This window comes from Dendrobates tinctorius, unplaced genomic scaffold (assembly GCF_039654945.1).
Source record: "Dendrobates tinctorius isolate UK_male_01 unplaced genomic scaffold, ASM3965494v1 ptg000164l, whole genome shotgun sequence".
NCBI lineage: Eukaryota > Metazoa > Chordata > Amphibia > Anura > Dendrobatidae > Dendrobates > Dendrobates tinctorius.
The window spans coordinates 9,265,044-9,281,682 of record NW_027361831.1 but is presented as its reverse complement, the minus strand read 5'-3'; the positions used below and the strand labels follow the sequence as shown (position 1 = coordinate 9,281,682).

The 16,639-nt window shown below is 42.8% G+C and overlaps 1 protein-coding gene across 2 annotated transcripts in view; it reads right to left on the bottom strand.

The window, feature by feature from the left end:
• Positions 1 to 8,671: 8,671 nt before the first annotated feature.
• LOC141052939 (uncharacterized) overlaps positions 8,672 to 16,639 on the bottom strand; it is a 55,159-nt gene continuing 47,191 nt past the window's right edge. For both annotated transcript variants that reach the window (XM_073550273.1, XM_073550272.1), the window contains exon 7: positions 8,672 to 10,180. In XM_073550273.1, coding sequence (XP_073406374.1) covers positions 8,910 to 10,180 — 1,271 coding nt within the window. In that variant the 3' untranslated portion in view covers positions 8,672 to 8,909. The remainder of the gene's footprint in view (positions 10,181 to 16,639) is intronic.

Here is a 16,639-nt window from a genome sequence, read left to right as displayed (position 1 = left end):
GTATAATGTTTTACATTTTTTCTAGTGTGAAGTTTTACATATGTGTGTTTTTATAGAAGTGTGTTTTATAGATGAATTTGTGATTTTTTACATTATGTTGATAGTTATCTGTGAATTTTTTTAAGTGCAATGAGCACCTACCTCACTTCCTGGGGGAGTTAGTATATAAGGAGAATGGAATGTGATGCCAGTGTAACTTTGCTCCTGAGGAAGTGTACAGTGTGTACACGAAACGCGTAGAGTTTATGGAATAAAAAGAAAGTTATAATCACTGCTTGGTCCTTGGATTAACTCCTTGTGAACTTTGGACTGGAACAGCGCGATCCTGAAAGCCGGACTTCTCTCCTTCCTATATATGCAATTCTAGTGACAGGCTGATTGCTGCAGTTCATCGGATCCTACCCATTTGTGCTTATGGTTGTTGTGTTCCACACAACTGAACCAGGTGAGTGGATCCATATCTGTGAAACGTTTATATCATTGGATAAGACCCTATTGTGCGCTTCTGTCTCCCCCTTTTTTTATAGGAAGCCTTAGAAGGCATCCTAACAACCAACACCGCTGATCCACCACAATATAGCCTCCCCTTGCACTGCACACACAGTGACTGGTGTGTTGTACAGGCAAAATCGCTAGCAGCAGAAGCAGTTTTTTTTTCTTCTTCCCTGCCTAACGCTCTCCCTACAGAATCAGCAGCAGCAACCTCTCTCTATGCTAAGATCGGCAGAAGTAAGATGGCGGTCGGCGTGCACGCCCTTTTATAACCCCTGTGACGCCCACCAAAGCAAGCCAATCACTTGCATGCCCTTCTGAAAGATGGTGGTGACCCCTGCCTATGTCATCCCGTTGCCCACAGTGTCCGTGGATCCTGATTGGCTGAAAAAGAGCGCAAAACAAACTTTTGAAACGCGACTTTGGGGCGTAAGTCGCCGACCTCGTGGCCGACCTCATCCTAGGGTCGGATTTCGTTTCATGAAACCCGACTTTTGAAATTTTTCGACCCGTTTCGCTCAACTCTAGTTATCACCTTTGCTTTATGGCAAGGTGCTCCATCATGTTGAAAACGGCATTGTTGATCGCCAAACTGCTCTTGGACGGTTGGGAGAAGTTGCTCTTGGAGGACATTCTGGTACCATTCTTTATTCATGGCTGTGTTTTTAGGCAAGACTGAGAGAGAGCCCATTCCCTTGGCTGAGAAGCAACCCCACACATGAATGGTTTCAGGATGCTTGACAGTTGGCATGAGACAAGACTGGTGGTAGCGCTCACCTGGTCTTCTCCGAATAAGCCGTTTTCCAGATGTCCCAAACAATCGAAAAGGGGATTCATCAGAGAAAATGACTTTACCCCAGTCCTCGGCAGTCCACTCCCTGTACCTGTTGCAGAATATCAGTCAGTCCATGATGTTTTTCCTGGAGAGAAGTGGCTTCTTTGCTGCCCTCCTTGACACCAGGCCTTGCTCCAAGAGTCTCCGCCTCACAGTGCGTGCAGATGCACTCACACCTGCCTGCTGCCATTCCTGAGCAAGCTCTGCACTGCTGGTAGCCCGATCCCACAGCTGAAACACTTTTAAGAGACGGTCCTGGCGCTTGCTCGTCTTTCTTGGGTGCCCTGGAGCCTTTTTGGCAACAAGGGAACCTCTCTCCTTGAAGTTCTTGATGATGCGATAGATTGTTGACTGAGGTGCAATCTTTCTAGCTGCGATACTCTTCCCTGTTAGGCCATTTTTGTGCAGTGCAATGATGACTACACGTGTTTCTTTAGAGATAACCATGGTTAACAGAAGAGAAACAATGATGCCAAGCACCAGCCTCCTTTTAAAGTGTCCAGTGGTGTCATTCTTACTTAATCATGACAGATTGATCTCCAGCCGTCCTCATCAACACCCACACATGTGTTAATGGAGCAATCACTGAAACGATGTTAGCTGATCCTTTTAAGGCAGGGCTGCAATGATGTTGAAATGTGTTTTGGGAGATAACGTTCATTTTCTAGGCAAGTATTGACTTTGCAAGTAATTGCTGTTAAGCTGATCACTCTTTATAACATTCTGGAGTATATGCAAATTGCCATTAGAAAAAATGAAGCAGTAGACTTTGTAAAAATTAATATTTGTGTCATTCTCAAAACTTTTGGCCATGACTGTACATGTTCGTACTGCTTTTGGCCAGAGTATGCAAAATGTCACACTTTATCAGAGGTCGTCACTGTTACCACAATCGCTGCAGCATGTGTAGATTGAAATTCAACCGTGTCGGCATATCGCAAATCAAACAGGCTATGTGCACACAAAACGTTTTTGATGCATTTTTGCGATGTTTTTTTCCGTGCGGAAATGGTCCAAAAACGCAATGGAATCCTTATGCTTATGAAGTGTTGTGCACATGATCAGTAAATTTCCGTGCGTATTTGCAGTGCATTTTTTTCTGCAGCATGTCAATTCTTTTTGGGGTTCTGCAGCGTTTCTGCACCCATTTACTTCAGTTGTGTCAGTCAAATCCGCAGCAAAACAGTAGGTTTAAAAATGTTGCGGATTTGCTTAGTTTTTGTTTTGTGTTTTACTGGCTTCCTATGGTGTTTCCCATGCTGTCATCTTTGTGAACGCGTGGGAAACAGACATGGTAGTTCTTATTGGCGTTAATGTTACCGCCAGTTAGACCGCTGGTCAGAGAGCTGCAGGATAATATTGGCAGATGTCAGCGTGACCCTGCAGCTGTGACTACGACCCGCGGTACCGTCGATACAGTCAGAGCGCTGCGGGATCATGCTGGTAGATGTCAGCATGATCACGCAGCAGTGACCTGCGCAGTGGATGGCTGGCACTTTTTAGCCAGGAGGGCAATCACAAGGTAGTGGCAGTTGAGTTGCGGTTGCCCACCTTTGCCCTGCTTATATGTGGCCACTGCATTAAAGCAGCAGAGATAACAGGCTTTAAAAACAGGCTGGTACATAGATATGGGAACAGAATGGAACTTGCTGCATAGATATGGGAGCAGAACCAAGCCAACTACCTACATTGATACTGTAACAGAAGCAAGCTGACTACATAAGACATGAGAATGGAACCAAGATTACTATGCAGATTAGGGAACTGAAAGGAGAGTACTACAGACATATGAAAGCAGAACCGAGCTTACTACAGAGATACGGAAGTGGAACCAAACTTACTACAGAGATATTTTTTCACCACTAAAATGTTGTTATAGGTCCCAATTTTTCAAATGGTAAAAATTGACCCCACAATTTGTAAAGAAATTTCCCCCAAAACCTGAGGTCAGAAGCTCCTGTTGTGCACATGGCCAGGCTCGGATGGGAAGTCACTGTTTGACTTTTGGAGCAATAATCTGGCAGTCCGAGGTGTGTGACCAGCAGAAGACACCAATGGTGACCTATTTCTGACACTATACCAATCATTGATCATCTAAGGGAGTATATTTCACTGATTTCTTTACCATTTGGCTGTGAGAGAATGATATATTCCTTCTGTTACACTAAGAAGTAGCATCATGGCATCCCGCACTTCCCAATGTCTAACACTGGTAACATCCCTTTCTTTATAAATTAGTCCTGGGGCAGATTCTCGGGGGGGGTTCTCTGTCCAGGCCATAGATCTTAACAGCTCATTCACATATTGGGAAAAGCGTGGATTTCTCTAGAATAAGACTGTCAGAAAGACTCCATGAGAGTGGTATGAGGGACCAACGTCCACAAGTGGGTGTTGGGCTTACAGCCCAACACCGTGCAGGGTGATTGACATTTGCCAGAGAACACCAAGATTGGCAGATTCGATATTGGCGCTCTGTGCACTTCACAGATGAGCACAAGTGGCAGACGTGACAGAGTCTGTATATGCTATGGAGAACGTTCTGCTGCCTGCAACATCCTCCAACATGACTGCTTTTGGCAGTAGGTCAGTAATAGTGTATTAAGGCATTTCTTTGGAGGGCCTACAGCCCTCCATATGCTAGACAGAGGTACCCTGACTGCCAATAGGTACCAGTATGAGATTCTCAGACTCCTTGTGAGAACATATGCAGGTGTAGTGGGCCCTTGGTTCCTTCTGATGCATGACAATAATAAGCCTCATATGTCTGAAGTGTGTCAGCGTTGATGCTATGTTTTATTGTTCTTAACACATTCAACCATTTAAAGGGAATCTGTCACCCCATTTTTGGCCTATAAGCTGCGGCCACCGCCATCAGGGGCTTATCTACAGCATTCTGTAATGCTGTAGATAAGCTCCCGATGTAACCTGAAAGATAAGAAAAACTTGTTAGATTATATTCACCGGCGTCCTGTCCGGGCTGGCTCCTCCCATCTTCTAGAGATGACGTCCTTCTTTTTACTGCTGCTGTGGCTCCTGCACAGGCATACTTACTCTGCCTGGTTGAGGGCAGAGTAAAGTACTGCAGTGCGCAGGCCCTCTCCGCCCTTTCTCAGCGCCTGCGCACTGCAGTACTTTACTCTGCCCTCAACAGGGCAGAGAAAGTACGCATGCGCAGGAGCCGCAGCAGAAGTAAGAAGGAGGACGTCATCTCTAAAAGATGGGAGGCACCGGACCGGACCGCGACACCCATCGGACCGGACCCCGGGGTGAGTATAATATAACTCGTTTTTCTTCTATTTCAGGTTACATCGGGGGCTTATCTACAGGATTACAGAATGCTGTAGAATAAGTCCCTGATGGCAGTGGCCGCAGCTCATAGGCCGAAAATGGGGTGACATATTCCCTTTAATGAATAAAGATATGCAACTGGAATATTTAATTCAGTGATATCTAGGATGTGGTATTTTAGTGTTACCTTTATATTTTTGAGCAGTGCATATAATGTACAGTATAAATATATAAAAATGTAAAATATTCAATGCAGAATAGATGACTTTTTATTTGCTTATTACATGAAAGATATTAGTAACTGCAGATACTTTAAATTCTAAACATATAATTATAATTCTGAATTTTTTAGACTATAAGATGCACTTTACCATAAGACGCCCAGGTTTAGAAAGCAGAAAGTAGGAAAACATTTTTCGTACTACTAAAATTGAAGTACTAAACCTATTGTTAGTGTTTCTCTTCACCATGTGTTATATTTACATACAGCGTCACGGCATGGATATTAATGAACACTCTTCAGAGCGCAGCGCTTTGCAGACATTATTACCGCTGTCCCCAAGGGGGCTCACAATCTAAATTTCCTATCAGGATTTCTTTGAAGTGTTGGAGGTAACTGGAATACCCAGAGGAAACCCACGCAAACACAGGGAGAACATACAAACTCCTTGCAAATGTGGTCCTTGATGGGATTTGAGCTCAGGACCCCAGAGCTGAAAGGCTACAGTGATGACCACTGAACAACCATGCTGCAACTCTACAACATACACATTTATAATATATATATATATATATATACACATATACATACTAGCTGAAGAGCCCGGCACTGCCCGGGCATAGTAACTGTGGTTAGTTATAGCAAATTATAATTATCCTCCATCCCATGGTCCCGTGCCCATATACTCATCATACATATCCACGATCCCATAGTCCCATGCCCATATACCCATCATACATCCTCCATCCCATGCCCATATACCCATCATACATATTCGCCATCTCATAGTCGAGTGCCCATATACCCATCACACATCCTTCATCTCATAGTCCCATAGCAAATTATAATTATCCTCCATCCCATAGTCCCGTGCCCATATACCCATCATACATATCCTCCATTCCATAGTTGAGTACCCATATACCCATCACACATCCTTCATCCCATAGTCCCATGCCCATATACCCATCATACATATTCTCCATCCCATAGTCCCATGCCCATATACCCATCATACATATTCGCCATCCCATAGTCGAGTGCCCATATACCCACCATACATATTCACCATCCCATAGTCCCGTGCCCATACACCCATCATACATATTCTCCATCCCATAGTCCCATGCCCATCATACATATTCACCATCCCATAGTCAAGTGCCCATATACCCATCACACATCCCCCATCCCATAGTCCCATGCCAATATACCCATCATACATATCCTCCATCCCATAGTCCCGTGCCCATACACCCATCATACATATCCGCCATCCCAGTCCCGTACCCATATACCCATCATACATATCCTCCATCCCATAGTCCAGTGCCCATATACCCATCACACATCCTCCATCCCATAGACCCATGCCCATGTACCCGTCATACATATCCTCCATCCCATAGTCCAGTGCCCATATACCCATCACACATCCTCCATCCCATAGTCCCATGCCAATATACCCATCATACATATCCTCCATCCCACAGTCCCGTGCCCATACTCCCATCATACATATCCGCCATCCCATAGTCCCATGCCCATATACCCATCATACATATCCTCCATCCCATAGTCCAGTGCCCATATACCCATCACACATCCTCCATCCCATAGTCAACCATTATGACATCATGAGTGGCGGGGCTTGCAACCTATGATGACATCAGCGTTGCCATGGCAACCATTATGATATCATAATGAGGGGCGGGGATTGATACACACACACTTTTTCCCCATTATGTAGATAGGGGCAAAATTGTTTGGTGAATTGGAACGCGCGGGGTTAAAATTTCGCCTCACAACATAGCTTAGGACACTCTCGGGGTCCAGACGTGTGACTGTGCCAAATACACACACTTGAGCTTTATATAATAGATATATATATATACTGTATATACACATACAGACTATGCAAAGAAACCTCAGAAACAGTCCAACACAAAGTGGCAGGATGCAAAATGCAAGCAGGAACAGTGTATACCGAACGCCACAACCAAGTAGCGGGAATTGAATACAGGAACATCTGCACAGCATATGGGTTAAGTCCCCCTAAGACCAGGTGGGAGACCCTAGAAAAAGTGGTGGAGGATGAAAGGGCTAAAATCCTGTGGGACTTCCAAGATTCAGACGGATAAGCAGGTGTTGGCTAACCAACCAGACATTGTCATAGTAGACGAGGATCAGAAGACAGCAATGATAATAGATGCGGCAGTGCCAAGTGACAGCAACATCAGAAAGAAGGAATATAAGAAGCTGCAGAAATACCAGGGCCTCAAAGGAGAAGGTGGAGAAGATGTCGAAAGTGAAGGCAACAGTAATTCCAGTGGTGATAGGAGCACTTGGAGCAGTGACCCCCTAACTTTGAAAAATGGCTACAACAGATACCAGGAGAAACATCTGAATTCTCTGTCCAGAAAAGAATAATGCTGGCAAAAGCTAAGATCCTGCGCAGAACCCTCAAACTCCCTGGCCTCTGGGAGGAAACCCAAGAATGAGTAGGGACAAAAAAGACCAGGAAGTCTTTTATATACATACACACACAGCTCCAATACATATGCAAATTTACATACACACAGCTCTACTACAAACACATGCAGAACTACTATATACACAAGTAGCTCTGTGCACATTTATATACATGTACACTGTATACATTGGCCCATTTTGCGGTTCCTTCCAGGTCATGTGAAAGATCCTGGAACTAGTCAGATGACAGGTTCTTCAGCTGCTCACTCAGCATGAGCAGTCTCTGTGCAGATCCCGGTATCTTCCTCTCCTGCTCTGCACAGATCACGTAGATCAGTGTGGGTCAGGAGGAGAGAATACTTTTTGCAGTGATCGTGACGGATGCTCTCTTAGCGTTGTGCTCCATCACAGGAAGCTACCTTCAGACTATAATAGGCATTTATTAGCAAGAATTTTTCGAGTTAAAAGTGTGTCCAATAGTCCAAAATAAGTTCTAAAGTAATTTTCCATTCATATTTAATTATACACACCAAATTCCCAAAACATATTCTGGACAGCTTAGATCTCATTTGCCAGTCCAAGTAAGAGAAAATGCACCAGCTCAAAGTATACCAAAACCACAGGAGGAAGAAAAGAGCCAAAGGTGTCTTAGAGATAAAAGTCAAATTTTTATTTTACAAATAATCATAGTATAAGTTATTATAACAATGCACAGATCCCAGTGAAAAAGCAGAAAAGGGAAACTATCCCTAAGTGCCGCGTTGCCTTGTAGGTAAGTAAAAAAGCATGACACATAATTGTTGTGAACCTAATGAGCCATAGCAGCAAGTATTAACCAGTAAAAGAACAACAACCATGGCACAATGCGCACCAGGCGTTATGTAACAACAAATGGAGGCTCAATATGTAATGATACAAATTGTCCGACTTACCAGGAAAGGACAGCGGGCACGAGTAGGAGGGTGTGATGCCCCCCAACGCGCGTTTCGCAGCCTCAAAGAGCCGCTTCCTCAAGGAAACGCGCGTCAGGGGGCATCACACCCTCCTACTCGTGCCCGCTGTCCTTCCCTGGTAAGCCGGACAATTTGTATCATTACATATTGAGCCTCCATTTGTTGTTACATAACGCCTGGTGCGCATTGCGCCATGGTTGTTGTTCTTTTACTGGTTAATACTTGCTGCTATGGCTCATTAGGTTCACAACAATTATGTGTCATGCTTTTTTACTTGCCTACAAGGCAACGCGGCACTTAGGGATAGTTTTCCTTTTCTGCTTTTTCACTGGGATCTGTGCATTGTTATAATAACTTATACTATGATTATTTGTAAAATAAAAATTTGACTTTTATCTCTAAGACACCTTTGGCTCTTTTCTTCCTCCTGTGGTTTTGATATTTAATTATACGACTACCTGTTATATGGTTTTTGTACAATTTCTCTATAAAATATATGTTCTCCCCGTCAGCGTTACTTTTGATGTTTAACAAAGTATGTTTTCTAGTACTTATTTTTTCCATTCCAGGTATGATAATGGCTTCTCCCCTTGTGGGATTTTATATGTTTAACAAAGTAGCATTATAGTTCAAAACATTTCCCACATCCTTAATATGAACACTGTTTCTCCTTTGTGTGAATTCTCTGGTGCTTATCAAGACTTGATTTATCTGACCAACATTTCCCACATTCTGAACATAAATATGGCTTCTCTCCTGTGTGAGTTCTCTGGTGTATAACAAGTTGTGCTTTCCATGCAAAACATTTTCCACATTCCGAACAAGAAAAAGGCTTCTCACCTGTGTGAGTTCTCTGGTGATTATGAAGACCTTTTTTGCCTACAAAACATTTTTCACATTCTGAACATGAATATGGCTTCTCTCCTGTGTGAGTTCTCTGATGTGAAATAAGATTAGCTTTCTCCCCGTAACATTTTCCACATTCTGAACATGAAAACAGCTTCTCCCCTGTGTGAGTTCTCTGATGTATAACAAGTTGTGATCTCTGTCCATAACATTTTCCACATTCTGAACATGAAAAAGGCTTATCCCCTGTGTGAGTCCTCTGATGTGTAACAAGTTGTGTTCTCTGTCCATAACATTTTCCACATTCTGAACATGAAAAAGACTTATCCCCTGTGTGAGTCCTCTGATGTGTAACAAGGTGTGTTCTCTGTCCATAACATTTTCCACATTCTGAACATGAAAAAGGCTTCTCTCCTGTGTGAGTTCTCTGGTGTATATCAAGGTATGATTTGAGTACAAAACATTTCCCACATTCTGAACATGAATATGGCTTCTCTCCTGTGTGAGTTCTCTGGTGAATATCAAGATTACCATTATGTTTAAAACATTTCCCACATTCTAAACATGAAAAAGGCTTCTCCCCTGTGTGAGTTTTTTGATGTTTGTTAAGATTTGATTTCTGTGTAAAACATTTCCCACATTCTGAACATGCAAAAGGCTTCTCCCCAGTATGAATTCTCTTATGCCTAAAAAGGTTGGATTTCTGTTTAAAATATTTCCCACATTTCAAACAAGAAAATCTCTTCTCCTCTGTGTGAATTATTTGATGCTTAACAGAAGATGTTTCGGTGGGAAAGCCATTTCTATAGTCTGAATGTTTAATTGGCTTTTTTGCTTTAAGTGAAGTCTGTTTTTTAATGCCTCTTTTCTGACTTTTATTTTTATTAGTAGTCTGCAATGAATCAGAAGATAGGACCTGTTTCAAAGGCGCAGATGATAGATTTTTGCTGTGAATGGATGATGGTATATCTGAAGTAATGATGTTCACTTTAATTGTATCGTGTGTGATCTCAAGGTCATCTGATTTAAAAATTGAAGATGTCAGCAGTCCCTCTGATCTCCTAGTTAAGCCATCTGCCAAGATAAAACCAATTATTATTTTGAATAAAATATCCTTGAAACTTATATTTAACATTTCTACTCAAAATATCCATAGAAATAGGAATTTATGTGGTAAAACTGAATTATCTACTAAGACAATAACAGTTAACAGTCTAATAGAAAAACTCATAGCATGAACCAGTAGAGTGGTGTTCAACTGTTTCTTCATTCTGCCTCTCAAATATTGGAATATAAAGCCACGAAAAATGTTATGTAGGCAAAATATTGATTTTTTTTTTTACTTACAGTAAAATCTATTTCTCGTAGTCTTCATTGGGGGGGGGGGGGCGGACACACAGAACTATGAGACGAGATAGTCTGCCGCCACCTTGAGGCTGGCACTATTATTAAAATTAAATAAAATTGGCCTCTCCCCTGCCAACTATACTGCACCTGCTGGTAAAAACTTATACTCATCCCGCAAAAAAATAGGACTCGAATCAGGTGTCAAAATAGTCACTAGTCCTATAAATTAATTAACTTATGGTGATGTTGAGAAGACATTATAACAAGAAGCTGGGGGCAGCGCAGGCTCTGTCCATCCACCAACAATAGGGTTTCTGGGACCTGTAGTATTACCCAGTCTGGCAGTATGTGTGTGTTGTCCAGCTGGAATAATCAGCTCTCTGCTTCAGGTTACTGGGAAGCACCACACACTACCAAAGCTCAAAGCATATTGCTGGAAGCTGCCAGATACAGCCTTGTTCTCCTCGGGTTCAGTCCTCTGTGCTCAGCCCCCGGCTTGTGTATTTGATCCTGTTGTGATCCTGGCCCGTTTCTATCTGATTTTGTACTTTTTCTGCCCTCTATCAATCTAAAAGCTAGGCCCCTCAAAGTAATTTAAAAAAAGATTTGTGAGGCTATGGGCCCACGTAGCGTTTTAAAACGCACACTAAAAACCGGACTCCTTCCCAGAAATCGCGCGTTTTTTTCCGCGTGATTTCACCGCGATTATGTTCGCGATTTTGCCGCGATTTTCTCAAGCACTTTCCAAGCGATTTGAAGCATCACTTGGAAAGTGATTGACAGGTTGGTCACACTCGTCAAACATAGTGTTTGACAAGTGTGAGCAGCTTTTTACTATTGAGGTCGCCTATGCGGCATCAATAGTAAAAGATAAAATGTTAAAAATGATAAAAAAAATAAAAAAATCGGGGTATATTTACCTTCCGACGTCCCGCGCTGCCATCCCGGGCCTCAGCGTTCCCAGTAATGCCTTGCGAGACCTGTGATGACGTTGGTCTCGCGTTACTATAGCGATCTCGCGTGACCGCTAGAGTCACGCGAGACTACGTCATCACAGGACCTTGCCGCAAGGCATTACTAGGAACGCTTAGGCCGGGAATGCAGCACGGGACGCCGGAAGGTAAACATACCCCGATTTCTTATTTTTTATTTTTTTTTTTACAGGGGTATGGTACCCAGGGCCTGGAGGACAGTCTCCTCTCCTCCACACCGTGAGTACCAACCGCACATGAGACGCTTAACTTCCCGCATGGTGGGCATAGCCACATGCGGGAAGTAAGCGATTCTCATGCATTCCTATGGGTGCGGAATCGCGGCAATTCTTTGCGATTCCGCACAAAAGAATGAGCATGCTGCGATTTTTTCCGCGATGTGATTCCGCCGCGGAAAAAAGCGCAGCATTAGCACAGCATGTGCGGAATGCCATAGGAATGCATGGGGGGCGTTCTGTACACGATTTTTAAACGTTTTCGCTCCGAAAATCGCGGCAAAAACGCTTAAAAATTGCATCGTGGGCACATAGCCTGACTCAAAAACTAGCTTTTGCAAATTGAATTGAACATACAAAAACTTTTGCTAAACTTGTCATCCTTCTATTCCCCCCCCCCAAAAAAAAAAAAAAAATTGGAAAAAAATAAAATGGGATGTTAGAATGTTAGAAAAAAGCTGCCAACCTACAAAAGAAATTTTCAGGTATTTTAAAAAATAAATGCAAAATATATTAACCTAAAATTACTAGAATCATAAAGTACAATTTGTCACAGAAAATTGTTTTTCAGAATCACTGGAATCAGAAGAAGCAGCCAAAGTTATCACCACATAAAGTGACATGTCAGATTTGAAAAATAGGCCCTTGTTAGGACCACAAAATTGTTTGCTGCAAATGGTTAAATCAGTGTATTTTGGGCAGTAAAAACTGTTACTATAGACAATAGCACATCTAGTGAAATGATCAAACTCAATAGTCTTAATCAGTAAACATTGAGTAACAAATGGTGAAACATCTCTGGAGTAAGTAAGAGTATGTGCAGTGGAGTACCGTCAATGGTGGCAGGCTATGTGACTACTATGGAGCCCCTGGGCCGAGGGAGGGGGGACCAGTGCCAGCACTGGGACCCCTCTGCCCGTCACCACAAATTCAACTGTATCGGCATCCTGGATGCAGACACAGTTGAAAGCAATGATGCAAGAGGGAGCGTCAGATGATGCTTCCTTCTCTATCATTCTTCCTCAAGGTCTGACATCTCAACGCAGCGGGCGCGAAAACATCACACATGATGCCCCCTGTGTTGAGATGTATGGGCGCTTCAGACATGTATAGACTATGGTGAGTGCATTATACTCTATGAACTATGGTGAGGGCATTATACTGTATGGATTATGGTGAATGCACTATACTATATGGATTATGGGGAGTGCATTATATTATATAGAATACTATAAGGGATTGAATTATACTATATAAATAAAACTGAACGAGAATTTTACTGTATGGAGGACTATGGGGAATACATTATACTATATAGAGGACTGTGGGGAGCGCATTATACTATATGGATGACTATGGGAAGTGCATTAAACTATATGGAGGATTATGAGGACTGCATTATACTATATACAGAACTATGGGGGGCTTAATACTGTATGGAAGACTATGGGGTGCATTAAACTCTATGGAGGACTACAGAGGGTGCATTATACTGTAATGAGTATGGTGAGTGCATTTTACTATATGGATGACTATGGGGAGTGCATTTTACTATATGAAGGGTTATGGGGAGTGCATTATACTTTATGGACTATGCGGAGTGTGTTATACTGAATGGACTATGGAGGAGTTAATTATTCTATATGTAGGACTACGGGAAGTGCATTTTACCATATGGAGGATTATGGTGGGGCATTATAATAATATTAATCTTTACTTATATAGCGCCAACATATTCTGCAGTGCTCTACAGTTTAACAGTTTCAAAACACAAGTCATAAGTAACAACGCTAATAATACAATCATTAAAGCAAAATAAGATGACCCTCCTCGTGAGAGCTTACAATCTACAATGAGGTGGGGGAGATACAGAGTACAGGTACAATAATGTATATACAATGATGGTCCAGCCATCTTGATGGAGTGAGGGATAGATGGAGCTGGTGAACGGGCTACACACACACTTACACATAAAATGAATTAGATTTGTGAATGTGATAGGCCGCCCTGAACAAATGTGTTTTGAGGGAGCGCCTAAACTATGCAAATTGTGGATAGTCCTAATTTCTTGGGGTAGAGCATTCCAGAGGATTGGCGCAGCATGGGAGAAGTCTTGGAGTCGGGAGTGGGAGGTACCGATTAGTGCCGAGGTTAGTCAATAGTCGTTTTCAGAGCGCAGAGGTCGGTTAGGCCAATAGACAGAAATCAGGGAGGAGATGTAGAGGGGTGCTGCACTGTGGAGAGCTTTGTGAGTGAGGAAAAAGTACCTTGAATTGGATCCTATAATGAATGGTCAGATAATGTAAGGACTGGCGAAGAGCAGACGCGTCCGAGTACCGATTAGCCAGATGGATGACCCTGGCTGCTGCATTAAGTATTGACTGGAGGGGGAAAGTCGAGTAATGGGGAGGCCAATTAATAGAGCGTTGCAGTAGTCCTGGCGGGAGTGGATCAATGGGACAGTGAGGGTTTCTGTTGTTTCCATGGTGAGAAAAGGGAGGATTGAAGAGATGTTCTTTAGGTGTAAGCGGCAAGAGATTGTATATGGGATGAGAAGGAGAGATTGGTGTCAAATATAACACCCAAACAGCGCACCTGCTGCTGGGGTGTTATTATGGTGCCACACACGGAGAGGGAAATGTCAGATTTATGGAGGTTAGTACACAGCGAGAGCAGAAGAAGTTCATTTTTGTGAGGCTGAGTTTCAGATAGAGAGCAGACATGATGTTGGAGACTGTGGACAGACATTCACTGGCGTTCTGTAGTACAGCGGGGGTAAGGTTGGGGGATGACGTGTATAGTTGTGTGTCATCAGCATAAAGATGGTACTGAAAGCCAAATCTGCTGTTGGTCTGTCCAATTGGGGCCATGTAGAGAGAGAAGAGAAGGGGGCCAAGGACTGAGCTCTGAGGTACCCCAACAGTGAGAGGAAGAGGAGATGACGTCGAGCAAGCGAACAAAACATTGAAGGAGCAGTCAGAGAGATAGGAAGAGAACCAGGAGAGAGCAGTGTCCTTAATGCCTAGTGACTGGAGCCTAGAGAGAAGGAGGCGATGGTCAACAGTGTCAAAAGGTCAGGAAGACTGAGCAGAGAGTGGTCACTGTTACATTTTACATTATACTATATAAAACACTATGGGGAGTGCATTATAGTATATAAAGAACTCTGGAGGTGCATTATACTGTATGGAAAAAGCGCATTATGCTATATGGAGGACTATGAGTGCATTATTCAATTTAAAGAACTCTGGAGGTACTTCAAAGACGACTATTTGGAGCGCATTAAACTATATAGAGGACTATGGGAGGTGGACTATACTGAATGAGCAATGGGAAGCGCATTATACTGTATGGAGGACTATGGGGGATGTATTATGCTGTATAGAGAATAATGGGGGCATTATACAACATGGATGACTATATGGAGTACATTATACTGTATGGAAGACTACAGGAAACATACTATATAGAGGACTATGGGGAGCGCATTATTATATGATATAAAGAACTCTGGGGGGTGAATTTTACAGTATGGAGAACTATGGAGGGTGCATTATATTGTTTGGAGAAGTATAGGGGTGCCTTGTACAATATGGATGACTGTGGGGAGTGCATTTTACTATATGGAGGACTATGGGGAGAGAATTATCCTATATAGATTATTGGAAGTGCTATATACTGCACTGAGGACTGTAATAATGTACATTATACTATATAAAAATGAGTGCAATAATGTGCATTATACTATATAAAAAAACTCTGGGGGTGCATTATACTGTATGGAAGACTATGGAGTGTGCATTTTTCTGTATGGAAGTGTATGGGGAGTGTATTATACTGTATGGAGGACTATGGGGAGTACATTATACTATATCTAGAACTATAGAAAGCACATTATCCTATATGGAGGACTATGGGGAGTGCATTATACTGTATGGACTATGGGACATGCATTAAACTGTATGGAGGACTATTGCAGGATGCATTATACTGTATGGAGGGCTATGGAAAGTACATTATATTGTATGAAGGACTATGGTGTGCATTACACTACATAGTGGACTATGGGGAGCTCATTATACTATATGGAGGACTATGAGGAGTGCATTATACTATATAGAGCTCTGGGGGTGCATTATACCATATGGAGAACTATGGGGAGCACTCTACTGTATGGAACACTATGCAGGTATATTTTACTGTATGGAGGACTATGTAGGGTGCATCTTAGTATATGGAGAACTATGGGGAATGCAAGTTACTATATGGAGGATTATGAGGAGTGCATTATACTGTATGGATTATGGAGAGTGCATTATACTATATGGTCTATGGAGAGTGCATTATACTGCATGGACTAGAGAAAGTTCATTACACTGTATGGAGGACTATAGGGAGTTCATTATAATATATGGTAGGAGTAAGGAGGGAGCATTATGCTGTATGGAAGACTATGTGGATTCATTTTTCTTTATTAAGGAGTATGGGGAGTGTATTATACTGTATTGAGGATTATGGAGGTGTCATGGTCACGCGCGGCTGGACACAGCGCCTCCAGCAGGGCGGATTTAGATGACACGCTTAACCTTGAATACACAGCCTCCAGCTGGGCGAATTTAAATAATAAAGCATGCAGCTGGATACGCCGCCTCCAACAGGCGAATTTCGGAAATACACGTATATCTGGAAACCCCGCCTCCAGTAAGGCGAATTTAAACAATAAAAGAGAAAACCTGGGTAACAATAACAATGGTGGCCCTGCGATAGGGAACGGGGAAGTGGAGACCTCCTGCACTCCCCTGAGTCAGTGTCTCTACACTCCTAACGATCCCTAGGCCAGTTCCGCACCGGGCGCCGATCAGGATACCTAATATCCCTAGCTCGCCCTGCACCTAAACCCTCACTAGTGAAGTGGACGGTGCGAAAACTAATCCCACCCCTGCACTAAAACACACATAAGGAAAAGAGACAAAACAGGG